General features: G+C 35.4%; 1 protein-coding gene across 1 annotated transcript; it reads left to right on the top strand.

Annotated features, from left to right (window-relative positions):
- The first annotated feature begins 14,262 nt into the window (after positions 1 to 14,262).
- Positions 14,263 to 16,404, top strand: LOC144657464 (adenosine receptor A2a-like). Its single transcript, XM_078517799.1, has one exon. The coding sequence runs from the start codon at positions 14,417 to 14,419 to the stop codon at positions 15,455 to 15,457; it is 1,041 nt and encodes a 346-aa protein (XP_078373925.1). The 5' UTR covers positions 14,263 to 14,416; the 3' UTR covers positions 15,458 to 16,404.
- The last annotated feature ends 243 nt before the right edge of the window (positions 16,405 to 16,647 follow it).

The raw sequence follows: 16,647 nt of genomic DNA on the forward strand, positions 1-16,647 counted from the left end.
GTCCGGTTATTGTTAGCTGGGCAAGCTCCCGTAAGCGGCCATCTTTCCCCTACACCTCTTGTGGCCGCTTACGAGAACCATTCTCGTAAGCGGCCACCTCCAGTTACGGACACTTTTTTCGTGTCCCGAGGGTGTCCGCTTACGAGAGCTTCGACTGTACATAAAAATTATATTGTTATGGTGGATTTGTGGGAAAATCTCGTGGAAAAGGCCCATTTCACATTCAAAACCACCGGAGCGGCCGACCAGTTCTGACTAATGGAAAACGCCCTAAACAAAACCGCATAAATGGTTACGTCGCATTTTAGTGTAATTTGAAATTCTTTTGACTAATATCTTCAAAAGAAAGTAAGTACTGTACATTCAGATGATTTTTTGAAAGTCTTATCGCTTCTTTTCTGTATATGTATATACTTAAAAGTCGATTAAAAATCTTAATCGAATTCTACTTGAAAGAAAGAGTATATGGGGACACACGTCTCTTCTTAGAATTCTCTTAGAATTCTTCTTAGAATTTAAGTGTAAAAATTTTAACTTTAAATAGCTTAGATATATAATAATGTAAATAGTGTCCACAATTAGTTTTTTTTTTAGCTAAAAGCCTCAGACACTTTAATAAAGTATTTCATTTATTATTTCATTCTCTGAAATGAAAGAAAAATTATTACATGCCCCGAGCAGGATTCGAACCCGCGTCTCCCTGTGGAGAGAGACGCGGGTTCGAATCCTACTCGGGGCATGTAATTTTTCTTTTATTTCAGAGACGTGTGTCGAAAGCCTTCTATAATTTATTTACATCTTTCTTTCTGTTTCTAAGGCTTTCATGGCTTCATAAAATTTCTGTCTGAATTCTACTTGCACCTTTGTTTTCTTGGTAACTCGAAAAGCATGCATGATAGATAGATAAACTTTATTTACCGGTACCCACGGTTTTACATGGGGAATTATTTTATAGGCCTCTAGCATGTACTGCTAATTAAAAAAAAGCTTATTAAAAGAAATATTCATGAATAAATAGAAAGATAAATAAATGAATCCTAGGTCCTAAGATAAATCCTAAAATAAAATATCCTAAAATAAGGTGAATGTTATAACGAATAGCTGTTTAAAGACTTGAAATGAATATTCATTCGAATTAGCCTTACATTTTTTGGCAAACGAATGAAATAAAATGTCTTTTTGTGGTTAGTTTTTTCGTAAATGTGATCTAACTTTAATCAGAGCCTTCAGTTCGGTTTATCTACTAACATACTTTCAACTGGTTTCAGGTTTTACAGCAAACACATTTTTATCGCTTATTACTACACCATTCAGGAACCCACTTATTTATTGGCTTCAAAGTTATTTAAAGCCTTCATTCAGAGCAACAAACTGCACGAATAAATTTTGTCTGTCCTTCATACGTCATTTTGACCAATTTCCGAAGTTCCTTACATATAAATGACTTTTATATTCCTCGCAACATTATTTTCATGTAACCAAACTCATTTTCCGATTTGAACATTTTTGCACCAAGATTCATTTTGGATATTGTCTAAAAACACATTAACCCTAAATTGTCTCTCCAAAAAATGTTCCCGCCCACGTGTACATTTTTCCATTATATTTTTTGTATAGAGAAGGTGTCATAAATAATGTACATTTCGTATTTTCGCACTTGTGGGATGTAAAGCTTTTGAATAACTTAAATGTTTATTCATTCTTTAAAGAATGCTATTTTCCCTAATTAGTTTTCGCTATAAGTAAGGCGACAATTTTAATCAACGAAAGAAATGAGGTGAAAATTGAAGCCTTTTAAATACAAGAAGCAATATCAAAGATGAATACTTTATCTTGTATAGTACGAATTTTTTTTTTGCAAATCTAGATCGTTTTAAAATTGCATTTTGTATTCTTGTACTCAATAAAAACTCTTTGTAAGATCTCTCGAAACAACAAAAGAAACTTACGCACTCGAACCGCTTGAGAATGGAAACATTCTTGAAAATAAGTAAGAAATTATATTTTGCTTTGTTTTGTATCATCTCACCTTTATTTGGCGTCAGCCAGCTGTTTCCAGCAGAGTATTGCTCAATGCTGATTGCATAATCATGTAGCTACCTAGTTTAGATCACAAGCTGCGCCATTCTAGTACAAGTGAAGTATAGATTATGTCGTAAAGACTGGAGAAAAAATTCCTGGTACAGTTTTAGGTGACTCACTTTGAACATCCACTATAGAAAGGTTTGTACTCATTTTAATTTTGTTTCATGTTATGCGTCATTCTACTACAAGCGGAGTACAGATTATGTCTTAAATACTACTTGAAGAAAAAAATCCCTTATACAGTTTTAGGTGAGGCACTTTCGACATCCACTATAGAAAGGTTTGTACTCAGGTTAATTTTGTTTCATGTTATGCAAGTGCTGTTCAGCATGTTATATTGAATCAGGAGCTAATTTTCTATAAATGTTTAGCGATAATTGCCGATCAAAGCTACACGATACGAAGGCCAATGATTGTGGCTTTACGATTAAAGGCCGCGGTGTCCATTTTTTTACGGCTAAGACTCTGCACTCCTACTGGGAATTAACATTAAACATGAATACTTTTCACATCTGAAGATGTGAAACTGATATGGCGCATGTAGAAAGAAAACTGGACTATAAAACCTTCATTTTCTAAAAAAACCTTGTAATAGTTTTTGAAAATGGTTGAATTCAACGTCCCCATTTTTAGTAAGAAATGAACCAACCTTTTACTGAGGCGCGCCTTGTTTAAGTCGCGATGCGAGATCTTGTATTACTTATACGCCTATTTTGAGTCTTATTATAGCCGTGCCTTATTTCAGCCCCGTCTTTAATATTTTTCTCTTATTAATGACGCCTTATGCCCACAAAATTTTCATTCTGCTTATAAAGGACTCACGTTAAAATCGTTGCGCGTATTTAAATGTTGCAGAAGGAAAAAGCGAAACATGCCGATTTCTGATTCGTCCCCAGGCGTCTCTCCTTTAAATAGGCGCGGTGCGCGTTGATTTATGGGACTGCTAAGCCCCGTGATTCCTTTTTCCCGCCTTCAGTGGCAAAATGCCAACCTCGTTCCCAGGATACTCTTCTTCCATTCTCCTACCCTGGCGCATGATGCCAGCACTCTGATCGAAAGCAAGGTGCAATTCAGACATTACATGCCCACGACGTGTTTGTTTTATAAGAATCATAATGCATATAGGCAGACGTGGCTGTCAAAAAAAATGGTTGCCATAGAAACATTAAACGGCTTCGAGTTTGTTCGAAGTTTGTTTAATTCTTCAATATTTTGAATTCATGTTGTACGCTTGCAATCATGAATGTTAAACATTTGGTACTGCGCTGTAGGATTTCTTTTTCAATTGCTATTTTCCAAAAAGAAGAAATACTCACCACACCTGCCCCATAATAAATTTCCTTTCTACCCCATTCATGTCCGGCTAACCGCCAAGGCAAATATCAAACTAGTTTAGAGACAAAAAGAAATAAGGTTGAAAGATATTGTTAGTTGATGAACATAAACTTGAGGGTGCTTTGACTGGGGAACTATAAGGGGTACCACATCTGCACAGCTGCTTATACAGTAATTAACATTTTTAATTGCAAAGGCCTGTGGCAGTTTTGCCAGGAATTGGTTGGCCGCTTTTTGTCAGTGCATCGACTACAAGCTGTGAGAAACGGAGCTATTCGATTTTATTATTTAAAACATCCTTGAAAATGACTTTGTTTTTAGTATGGATTGAATTCTGCGTGCAATTACTTTCAACCAAATAACCGGTAAGTAAGTGCTATACCTTGTTCGGAAATGTCTTCGCGATACTTGAAGTAAAACTTGGCCTGTAATAGAGAACGAGTTTAGCCTGAGAATTTTAAGAGTTTAAGAAGAATCTAGTCAGTTTGTAAGTCAAGTTCCAGTTTATTGTTATTTATTTTTATCCCTTTTTGAAAAAAAAGCCTAATGTTTTTATTTTAGTAAGTCTACCGAGAAAGAGCATGAGGGTCGCAAGCAGCAAGCACATCAACAATGTCAACTATGTTTATTTGACGAAGATTCGTAATAGTGGTATGTCTCCTACGCCGACAGAAAACATGGCAGAAACTCAAAATTTGACTGCTAAAGTCTTAAAAACAAGTAGGATAAAATAAGTAATTTGCAGTTGCTGTACTCTGTGAGTAGTCTTATGCATGATAAGACCAATAGTTTTTGTTATGCTAAAAAAACACACCTGTTTATTGCATTTTGAGTATTAAACGAGCAGAGTTATAGAAATTTCTCGATTCACTGCAAAAAACTTACGGAAATTCTCTGAATCGATGTTTTTTCACGTTTTCCTCGTTCCTTTGTTTTATCGATTATTTTCGCGCTTTGTCTAACTAGAACGTATGAAATGATAATTTACATACTCTTTTTGAAATTGAAATTTTTTTCTTGTATATCAAACACAATATTCAGTTTCAGTATATGTTCCGTACTCGTAATTGAAGAGATCGATTTATTTCATCTGTCTTATTTTTACTGGTATAGCTTTTACTTTTTCCGTGCTTGCAGACACACCAAAAAGATAAAGGTGCAATACCCGTCATTAAATAATTTAATAATGCCTTTTATAATGCCTCTTTCTTAAAAAGTTATTAACATACGGCGGTTTAAAATTATAATGTGGATAAATGTTGCTTGCTGTTTGCTAACCAGAGGTGTTGGTGAATGAAGTACGTTAAATTAATTTATCTATATTATTTGACCGTTAACTTTTATCGCATCTCACAAAAATCACTTATAATCTCCCCTTTAGTTTATGATAAAATAGTGTGAAAATTCAAACGCTTAATGATTCCACGCACGAAATTTTTTTTTTTTCAAAAAAGGATTACGAGAGAAGTCTTAGTCAGTAATTCATGCAGAATGTAGGTTGGGTATCAGATTACTGGCTGTCGCATTTTCCCTCGCTCTCAAAAATAGGAACTTCTTTATCGTGCAGAAGACGAAAAGTGGGCGGCCATGCATATACTGTATTTTAATTATTAAAGTATTCTTTTAAACGTTTTTCCATGTGAATAACACCAGTCTTTTGGAATTTTAAATTAAACCAACCCGGTAATTGAAGTATTTCATTCAAAATGTTCTCTTGAATACATCTAAATGAACACCGCAAATAGCCGGCATGGAGTACCACATGTTTTTTTTTTTTTCATTACAATACCGTCCAGAACTAGTAATTACGTAAAAGTTCTTGAGTGCCTTTTCTTTATGAAAAGTGAAAAACGTCAGTTGCGGTCTTTAGCTTAGAACGCCTACTTTGGGATATCAGTGACCCATCTGAGTTAATGGCTTTTGCGGTAAGGCTTTGAGAATAACTCCCAGTGCCATAAACGGTTATTATTCACCAGAAAGGTAAGTTATAACCTTAAAAATGATTATAGCAGTCTATAGTGCTATTACGAAGATAAGAGACTTCGATTTTCAATTTTTGTCTTAATGATTCTCGTTTAAATACTTCAATGAGCATCAGGAGAAAAAACCATTTACCCTATTAAAAAGATCTTGCCGCCGATTTCTCAAAAATGGCTGTTTTCTCTCTCTTCCGACTAAAAGCTTTCATGAACTTCACACGATCTTTTCGATGATGACGAAGCTTCGAGACGAGGGATTTTAGTAAAGGATAATAACGTCTAAACGAGATTCAAAATTCGATAACCGGGCAAAATGCACGTACTACTTGTTAGAGGAAAATTGCTGAGAATATTTCTGCCAAAAGTCAACTAAATCAGTCGATTTACGTGTCAGGAAACGCAAGTCCGTGTACAAACGTCAATTACATAATGCCAACTCAGCAGGAAGGAAAACCGTTAATTTGTCTAGAGTTTTTAAATCATGAGATACGTTTTCAAAACAATAATAATAAAATTGCCTCATTTGTAGAATTCGATTTCGCTTGATGTGGTGAATCATGAGTCAGCAAAAACTGCTGTAGCTGACAAGCGGCGAGTTTTTACAATGTTTTTTTTTCTTTCATATGCATTTTAAATTAGTAATTTGCTAGCGTTCATCAAATTGCAAATACTTTTTTTTCCTCTTAGCTCGGAAACTATTGAAGATTTTTCCAGATATTTTGAAAACGAAAAGGTCTCAAAACTGAAGTGACCTTTATAACGATAAGAAAAAGTAAATTTTGCGCTAAGGAAAAAAAAAGAGCTACCAAAGACCATTTACTGCTGTTAGTCATAACATGCAATTAAAATTCAATTGACCGACTTCGCAGAAAGGAAATTATACAAAATTTTATCTAAGATGTCTTAAAAGATAACAGTTTCTCAAACTTACGTATAATTTAGTTGCAACAACTAAAGGAAATCATGACAATGCATGGCGGCGATTAGGATGTTAGATCTCAATATAGGCTATTTCTAGGTGCTCTTTTAATACTCCCAATTCAAAACGTGTTCTCGTGCAAACCTTTGAGTCAACCTGAAAATGATTTTTATTCACATGTTTATTTCCATGCAAATTAAACTCACTTTCCTTTTTCATGCTTTAGCACCTGAAATCGCTTTGGATCACAAGGAAAAGGTTTTTTCGGGAATCATTGCCTATTAGCAAAGACTGTTTAATTTTACCTTCTAGCAAAATAACATATTTCAAACTGTTGAAACAGAGTTTAATTTCGTTGTCAAACCAAGCTCGAATTCCGTAAAAAATATTCCTCTGTGTGTCGAACTTTCAACTCTCTTTTCAATGTTAACCCTATCCAGACCGGGGGGGGGGGGGGGGGTTTTTTTTTTTTTTTTTTTTTTTTTTTTGTTTTTTTTTTTTTAAAGGGGGGGGGGCCCCCCCCCTTAATTTATTTGGAATTGTGATGAAGCAATGTCTTTAAGTTAGCTCGTTAGTCCCGAAACTATTGTTGGTATAATTCTGGAAATAAAACCCCTTTTAAGCGGCCACCTCTATTAAGCGGCCGCGGCCCCTTTACCTTTCTGCCGTCCCGATGAGCGTTCTTCTAATGTTTTTACCCCTATTTAGCGGCCAGTAAGAATACAATATACGATGTTTGGATTTATTTTCAACAAGCTTGGACAGTGACGGCTGATAATTAAAATCATTTAAACACAGGTTTATTGTCGTCTTCATTTGGTTCCGTATTCCTTTTCAGCGTTATTTTGTATTGAAATAACATAACCTTTTTAAATGGCCAATGGTGGGCGCTTAATTTTTTTTTACTGTATTAGCTGACGATGGGACTATTGATTACGCTTGATGTTATCATTTCCTGTCATTTGCTGTTAAATACTCAAGTATTCTATAGTCCTCCCTGCCATTAATGGGTTTGTAAAGCTTTTTTGCTAATAAATTCGGGGAGATAGCAGTTGCATTTGCGGTACTACTTAATAGTTATCTTTTGAAAAGGAACCTTTTACTTGACGGTGGTTTCTTGCACGTATGCCAGTTAAAGTTTTACTTTATTATGCAAATAATAGTTTTAACCGTGTAATTCCCCAATATTTGACGATTTCCATTACCGACAAAATTTAATGCGTTAAAATGCTCAAGACTTTTATAAAACTTTTCAAAGATAAGGCATATCAAAACGTCCATTGGATAAAGATCCAAGCCAAGCGGGGTATTATTATTGTGACTGGATAACAAGTGCATTACCTGCAGGTTGATAAATGTCGTATTAGCGAGCCGCAGACATTGACGAAACATGTCCTAAACTCAAAAAGCAGCAAGGATCTGAGTTGTTAATAGCAGAAGAGAAAACGGCGAGGTAGGAAAATGTATTCGGTGTAGCTGATACAGTTGTATTCCTAACGTACACGCCCGTCGATAACAAGTTATTTAAAATAGGGATGACTGTATAGCCCTGCGATAGGTTTTGTTTTTATATTAAGGCTTACCAAGACCAAACGAATGTAGTACTATTAATGAATTTGAAAGTTAGCTATCATCTAAACACTTAGATGGTATGTTTTATAAGGTTCATAAGTTTATATCCATAATAAATGTTATTTTCAACGATGTGTGTAAAGTAAAAAAACAAACGAAAAACAACGGAAGCAGAGAGGAGAATTAGGTCAACTCAAAAAGTTAGGTATGCCATGAAAGTAAACTGGCAAAACAACAAAAACAGAAACAAAAAATATGATATAGCTTTATTTTAATTAAACTTTGTAATTGGAGTTACAGTTGTTCTTCACACTTTTCTGTGTTGGATGCTGACGAAATCAAAACAAATTAAAACTTTACAGTTAGTGGTTTTCATCAAAGCAACAAAAACTGTTAGGTTTCTTGACAGTACCAGAAAACTAATATATATGTTATAGAACAGGAGGAAAGATGCGTTTCGTACAAATTATACCTTTCTACCCTTTTTCATAACCGAATTATTGCGAAAACAAATTTAGGAAAATCACTGTATTTAGTATGTAGCCGTCATATTAGATGTTCTTCTTTGGGGCACCAATATGCGGCCATAAAATCGAACGCGAAATAACGAAGAATCTACCGTCAATATCATTCGCTTTCACCTTCTCAGCTCTTAAGGTATCACTTCGTTTTAATTAAGGCAGCAGTAACATATTAGAATTCTAATATATTGTCACAATTAGATCTTTACAGGTCGTTTAGCTAAAGATTTAAACAACACGCCTAGGTAGCAAACTCTAACCCATCGATAGTCGGCTGGATACAAGTGGTTTTTCAACAGAAGTAAAAAAATTGTAATTTTCCAGAGAAAAAAATAGTTGAGCTTCTGGCTCATTAGGTATATAAACGATTTTGGCATATGCATGTTACAGATCATCCATAAAAGCGACAAAAGTTGAAATGAAGTTGAAATACAGAATTATAAGAAGAAAAATATTTTTTCAGTGATGAAACCCAAGTTTATTACAAAGTTAATTCCGGAAATCGAAAATTGCAGCCACACTTCATTTGCAAAAAGAAAAAGAAAAAAAAATACATTTTGGTGGGTGGGCCTGATGTTACGGAATAAAAACGATAAATCTCAATTTATTTATTTATGCACCTATCAATGTTAAGCCCGAGGGGGGGGGGGGGTCGGGCTGACCACGGGATTTTGATCGTGAGCGCTGTCCCCAGGGTGGGGATTTGATCGACGTGATGCCCCCAGGTAGGATTTGTCATTTAGAAGGGAGGACCTGACCACCTTTCATGGGGATTTTGACCATTTTCCCGGGGGGGACTTTTTTTATAGAAATGTCAATCCCCACCCCTTGCCCGACCCCCCCCCCCGGGCTTAACATTGATAGGTGCATTATTTTTTGTTTGGGTGGGATATGTGACTATGAAATTCCATTATATTACACGAAACATCAATAACTTTTTAAGGAATGCCCACTTTATTAATTTAGAGGAGATCTTTGGTGAAAATTAAATAAACAAACTGCAATTCTAGACTGACATCCGATACGTTATTTATAGTTTGATATTGTTCATTATTGCACGCTTTTATGCCCGGCATCAATGACAGTATCGTTCAATATCTCAATTCAATTCAATTCAATTCAATTATTACTTTTCACTTATTCAGGTTGAACTATTTGATGATTTATTAAATGATTTTTTTTTTGCCACCTCGAAGGGCATTTTATTAGTTCAAATTTGACACTTTGGCGTTTGAATCTTTAATCAAAATTTCATACTGAATAGTAATACAGTAATATAAAAATCGTAATTTGTTCGGTAATTGATATGTGGACATTTCAATTAAGTCCAGACATCGAGAGCAGCGGCTCATTCGGCACCGAGATTTCAACTCTAAGGAGGAAACAACCGCGTGGCTCAGTTAGTCTACACGTAAAATATCTTCTATAGTTGGTAGGTGCTTTCATCCACTTTTGTATCTGTACAATTTAAACTGCTCTTTAATTTAATATTGTTAAACTGATGTCTAACTATGAAGAATTAGCTTTTTGGAGTTTCATCTTCAAGTCGAACACAAAATTGCAAACGTTCATGGCATTTCGATTTCTTCTTATTGACAAAAGAGTATTAGAGATTTCGTATTCTTTGCTGTTTCGTGTCTGTTTACTGGGCATTTTGTCTAACAGCAAAGTTCTCAAACACGTAAATCTTATAAATTCATAAAACCACGTTCATAACCTCGTACCTTGAAATATAGAGCACCAAGCCAGTTATAAGTATGAATTGACGAACAATCTACTTCCTATGTAAGAAATCAGAACTGTAGATGATAAACGTCAGCTTGAAATTTGATTTTATACCAGCCTTTTTTCCAGCAGAAAAATTAAAAAAGTGTTTATGTTCGCAACACGAAACTACTACTCACTTTAATAGAAACCGAAGACGGCGAACGCGGGGGCGTTTTTGTGTCTTTCGTGAGAATACTGGGCAAAATTTCATGCTTTTAACATCAGTAAAGACGGCACTCTTTGCAAGTTAGACCTCTCTGAACCTGACTGCGGGCGTATTTTTCGTAGGTTTATAGGGAAATATCAATCCTTAACAGGCAATTTTGGCTTACTGAAGATCTCTAGTTTCACATGTCCGACATTGTATTTGAGCGTATTTCATGAGTCGACCAAAAAAAAAATCATGAAAATACCGTTTTCCTCGATGACCGCCTGGGGTGCTTTATATTTCAGTTTTTTTCAGTCTTTTCAATCTGCATGATTGAACCAACTTTATTTTTATACAGTTTTATTTCTGGCAAGATACTGGACAAATTTCGCCTTCTCTTACTTTAGACATTCATTTAGACTGCTTTTTAAGGATAGACGTGGGTTTTTAATGTAAAGGTAATGATCCTATGGGGCTCTTATTCGAAGAGATGCGCCTATAATCGAATAAATTCAGTGCATTTGTTTTTGATCGCTCAAGTTAACAAGCCGAGGTTTAATTTCAAATTCAGTAATTGAAATGTTTCCATCGAGAAAGACATCCTAACTAATTTAATTCAGGAAATAAACCAAAATTGAATCTTTTGCACAATCATATTTTCGTTCTTTATTCCAAAACTAATATAAGAATTTAATTAAATTTTTTCCACCTTGTAACAAAAACACTTGATTTTTTGTGTCAAGTTTACTGATGATTATTTTATAAATGTATATATAAGTGCTTTCTAAGGAACAAATGTTTCTAAGAAACCAAATACATTATTACATTTCTCTATGAAATCAAAGAAACGCTGCATTCTCGAACGGCTGTTTTGGAGAAAACAATTCTCTCCGGCCGAAGATCAAAGCACCTGTTTAAACAAGGTAAAAACAATTATATAACAACTTAAAGAGTATTTTATTTTCGAAATTGATTTAACGGTCAGTAAATCAAAATCACGGAATTTTTGTCATCAGCAATACCCAAGGTTTTATTTGCAATATTTATTTTAAAGTTGAAGTGTTGTTTGTATAGGGACTATGAAGAAAATTGTCTTTGAGTTAAGGCAACAATATTTTTACAAGAAGGCATTCAGGCGATCCACCAGAAGAATATAAAAAATCGAAATGAAATTAAAACAACTCGCGGCAATAAATAATTAGAGTTATTGTATTTCAAACTTGCTTTGTTTTTATGACAAGGTGGTGTGTTAAAAAGAATTGTCCTTTTTCTCATTACTGAGCGTTGAAACGAAAAACAATTAAAAAACAGGGAACTTTTAACTCTCACTGCGGTCAAAGAGAACTCAACAAATTTTATGCAAAGCGCAACATTACTGATAAATCTTTTCTGTATTTCATTAGCATTTACTTCCCTCTCGGTGGATCTTTTAAATGTCGCAGTTAAAATGAATGATGTATTCATGTTGTTGAAAATGTATAAAGATTGTGTTTCAAATTTTGTTTGACCGTATAACCAAGACGGCTCTCGTACTAAACATTGAAGGCACGTTTTTTCTCTTAATATGGATTGACACATCCTGGTGAATTAAAAACCTGTTTATTTGTTACGCAAACGCTCGCTTCATTCGCCGATGCGTTTATTATACACTGGAGACGGACAACTTTAACGATTTATTCGTTTAAGACTGCATGAGATCTAACTTGCTTCAGACAAGTAGCTGTTTTCACGGGCTGCGCGTTTTATAAATAAACGGAACGCGATCGTCGAAAAATCGTCGGAAATCTTTGGAACACTTGGAAATTGAAGTTGCCATGTATTAAACAGAAAATCACATGGCTACTTACAAAGCTTTACCGTATTTACTCGAATAAGCGCCGCGGCGCTTATTAAATTTTTTACACCTCAAGAGCGGCGCTTATTCGAGGGCGGCGCATATTTGAGGGCGGCGCTTATTTAAAATTTAAACGCCACACAGAGTATAATGTTTTGAAGTTATTAAAATAGCGTCTTTTGATCGTCAGTGTTCGTCTCTTGCTGAAGAGAGAAGTAGCGCTAGCTGTCTTGGCAAAGTTCGAGGCCTTTACAAATTTTCAAAACTACGTATTGTAAGAATGTTGTATAGAAAACTAATGTCCAAGCGGTAAAATAATCACTTTCAACTGCAAAACATCGCTTTTGATGGGAGAAAAATGTCCAAGTTTGTTTTAGAGTTGCTCTGTGGTGCTGTTTTAGTTGAAAAACAAATTCCTCGAATACGTGCCGCATCGGGACTACGGCGCTTATTCGGGGGCGGCGCTTATTAACTTTTTTGTCCCAAATGCGGCGCTTATTTGAGGGCGGCGCTTATTCGGGGGCGGCGCTTATTCGAAAAAAGAGGTAATCTAAAGGATAATTTAATTCTTATCTCTACTGGCAATCATGTTATATCCTCTGTGTATTTCATCCCTGCGATAAAGATGTTTAAAGCTTGCGGTCTTTTCCTGGGTATATTCTGTAGATATACTTTGTTACAGTCGAAGAGCTCGTTGGCAATTCAAGAACGTTTGAAAAGCAAAAAATCATGCATATAGCGAGGGACTACGAAAAATATGCCAAAAATACAAAAAAAAAACGCTTTGATTCTACATCTAGATCACTGAGCTAACTCTAAAAACTTTAAAAACATTTCTTTTCTATTAACATTGGAAGTTTGTTTAAGACCTCTGCCATGGGATTCCCGTTAAAGCCGCATCATTTATTCTTATAAAGAATAAGCAAAAGCTCTTTTAAGCCCCGGGGATGGTTGCTTCTTAATAAACGATTAAACTAATCGAGGCCAAAACATTAATTGTGAATTTTATTTGATTTCAGTTTTGTAACATTTCAGTTAAAATATTTTATATCTATACCTATATCACACCAATTGTAAATCTAAAATCAAATATTCAACTATGAAAAAATATAAAAAGTCTATTTACAAAATAAAAAAGGTATATATATTTTTTCATTCAGTTCTGATTTAAACTAATTTATAATCCCACAAAACATAGGATTTAAGTAAAAACACTTTTAAACAAAAGAAAAAACCTCGATTAGCTTTTACTTCCGTGGATTATAGTTATTTGGCATTCAAATAATCCATTCTGGCCTTAGAGGGACGCTTTCTGGATATAAGGGCTTTGGATCATAATGCAGCTGGGATCACATCATGATAAAATAGATGTAGAAAAAAATTAACGTTTATACCTGATTATCACATCAAAAGTGTTGGATAAATAACTCAGAGAACACAAAGTAAGTTAAAAATAAACGTTTCTCTCTTTAAAATTTGTCTTGAGCAGAAAAGAGGAAGAGGGCTACTTAGGAATTGAAATTATCGAATTATTTAGTTATTCTGTTGTGTGATAGAAAAGTTTTCGTAATTCACTCGCGTCAGTGAACTACACAAATTTCGTGAGGATTTTGGCGCTATCAAAACAAACAAAAACGAAACTGTCATTTTGAAGCAAAGTTGTTTTTCACACAAAATGGATAACATCAGAAAAGAGGTTTGAAGTGTGCAATTTTAAAACCAGCGGGAGTCAAATAGTTATTTAAAAATTTTGTAATTGCTTGCAGACTTTCGCGTAAGACAAATTGATATCACTCACGTATACAAAATAGATAATTTTTATTTTATCGCTTTTAAATAATTATTATTGATATAAAAAGCGAACAAAAGAACTTTCTATAAATTTCGAAAACTCGGAATTGTGGACCAATTAAAAAAGTTGATAAAATCTTTGTTTATTTTACATGTATAAACTTCTTGATGTTTCATACAAATTCTCCGGAAATATTTTCTTAATTTGCTCCAAAGAGGTCTTGTAGTCATCACGTATCTAAAACTTTATTTCGCAAATGGGTTAAGACAAATTTCCGTTCATACTTACATTTTGTCTGTGTACAGGTGCAGGTTGGAGTTCTGGTGTCGCTGAAAGAGAAGGAAAATTAGAGCAACAAACATGTCGAAATTCATCAGAAATGAGCATTGGCAATTTTCAAATAAAAACAGGAAGGACTAAGGATTTTACCTAAAACGTCGAGAAACACTGTTTCATAGCAGAAAATGGGCTCCTACTCAACAGAAACCATTTTCACTTCAATCTTCATGATAACTGTTTCTGTCGTGGCAGTTATTGGGAATTTCTTGGTCATCATCGCCATCTTGTGGAACAAAAGACTTCGCACGGTGTGTAACTTTCTGTTCCTTAACCTAGCAGTGGCCGATATGCTTCAAGGCGCAATCGCTATGCCGTTACGCCTCGCAGATCAACTGAATCAAACAGACAACAGTCCACTGATCCCATGTCTGGTAGTTATACCTCTGACAGTGTTTCTGTTCGGCGCGTCCAACTTTAACTTGACGCTTATAAGCCTTGACCGTTACATTGCGCTTCGATGGCCTTTCATCTATCCAACTCTGGCAGAACCTCGCAGAGCAGGCTTGATCGTCGCAATATTCTGGGTGTTGATGTTCATCATCGCATTTCTGCCTATTATGGGATGGGGAGCCGCAGACAGCGCTGATGTGGCTGATATTTGCTTATATTCCACCACACTGAGCAGAGAGTATTTATTCATGTTATTTTCCATCGTCAATTTAACCGTCATTATGATCCTTGCGTTCACCAACTATTTTATCCTCAAAACTGCACGGAATCAGATTCGTCGTATAAACGTCAACAAAAGCCACGGATCGGCTGTGGACGGGCCATCTACGATTTACAAGGACGACCAATCGGTTACGATCGTCTCCCTCCGATCTACCAACGAATTGGAAACAAATTCCGAGGGCGCCACGAGGGCGCAACGAGTGCCGAGGGAGGGAGGGAGTAAAGAGCGAAGGGCGACCAAGATTGTTCTGATCGTTGTCGGTATTTTTGTGTTCTTGACAACGCCAATCACAGTGATTGACATTATCAGTTTGTTGGGTTGTCCCACCTGCACTCCTCTGACGTTAGTTAAAATAACTGTATTTATGGCGTACGCTAACGCGTGTGTGAACGTGTTTATTTACGCAGGCTTCAACACAGAAATGAGAAACACTTGGATTGCAATTTTCCGGAGAGCCAAACAAGCAATATTGATTCGTTTTAGAAGCCAATAGGCGATGTAAAAAGATATTTTTGCAGTTATACTGGCTCTGAACCTCTGACTGACTGTACAGTCAGCAAAAGGAAGAAAGGAGTGAGCCCGCGAAGTTCCTTTAAGTGGTAAGTTGATTGCTAAACGGCATTAATTAATCGACTCGTCAGCTGGCGTGCCAACCTCGTGAAAATCGTCACACTGTCTTTGATTTCAAAGTTAAAGTCAAGAAAAATCTAAAGATTTTTTGGCCATAAACCGACTTTGTCTATGGCAGTGAACAACTTTATTTCTTGCTCCGTTTGTGTATAGAGTTTGCAAATGTTGTAAGATATATAAAGTATAAAGTAAAAGGTAAGAAATTAAGAATGGCTGAACTGTATGTGACATAATGACAATCGCACAAAAATTATAGCGCCATTCAAGAGAAGAGGAATTATTGCAATAAAAACTTGATGTGTTTCAGTATGTTACGCTCGAGTATAGAGGTTAAAAAAGCAATGTTACGACCCATCGAATCGTTCTATGCGATGTGCGTAAAATAGCCTATAATTAATGGAATTAAACCTAAAAAAGTTATTGAAGAGAGGAAAATAAACCAAGACGGAACAAAGTTGGAAAAAGTAGAGGATTGAGAAGGATCATGAACAATTAGCTATCCGCAGCGTATAATTCCTTTATATATTGCATCTGTTCCTTGAGCTCAGGGCCGGGGTTGTTTGAAAGCTGATAATGTTTTGTGCGGTTTGAGAAAATTCGACGTCAAAACTGAAGGACAGAAAATATAAACAGGAAACCTCACTGAAAAGTTAAAAAAAATGAAATAAAAATCCAGGTTAATCCTGGAATGGCTTAATCGTGCTTTGAACAACCCAGCCCAGTGCAATAGACCGTGTAATAATTAATCGCATGTTGTGCACAACTTAGGAAATGGTAGGGCACCATAATAATGTAATTTACTTGTAGTTATAGGCGTTATGGACATAAAATAAAAATCAACATTTGTTAAACCAACGCACTGAAGGATGTCAATTCTTCAATGTTACAATGTGTAAACCAGTCTGTAATTTATCGCTCAAAAAGAATAGCAAATCCTTTTTTATTATCCTCGTCCTCCATCCGTATCTTTTTTTGTATTTGTTGTGTAATTGAAATGTTTCGTTCCTTCACCATTTTCATGTTTGACCATGTTTTTTGTCTTCGATGTAATTT

The sequence above is a fragment of the Oculina patagonica genome, chromosome 6, assembly GCF_052425735.1.
Source record: "Oculina patagonica isolate OP01 chromosome 6, crgOcupat, whole genome shotgun sequence".
In the NCBI taxonomy this organism is placed as follows: domain Eukaryota; kingdom Metazoa; phylum Cnidaria; class Anthozoa; order Scleractinia; family Oculinidae; genus Oculina; species Oculina patagonica.

Bases quoted from the DNA above. Each gene is read 5' to 3' on its own strand.
- LOC144657464 (XM_078517799.1), top strand. From the start codon at position 14,417: ATGGGCTCCTACTCAACAGAAACCATTTTCACTTCAATCTTCATGATA.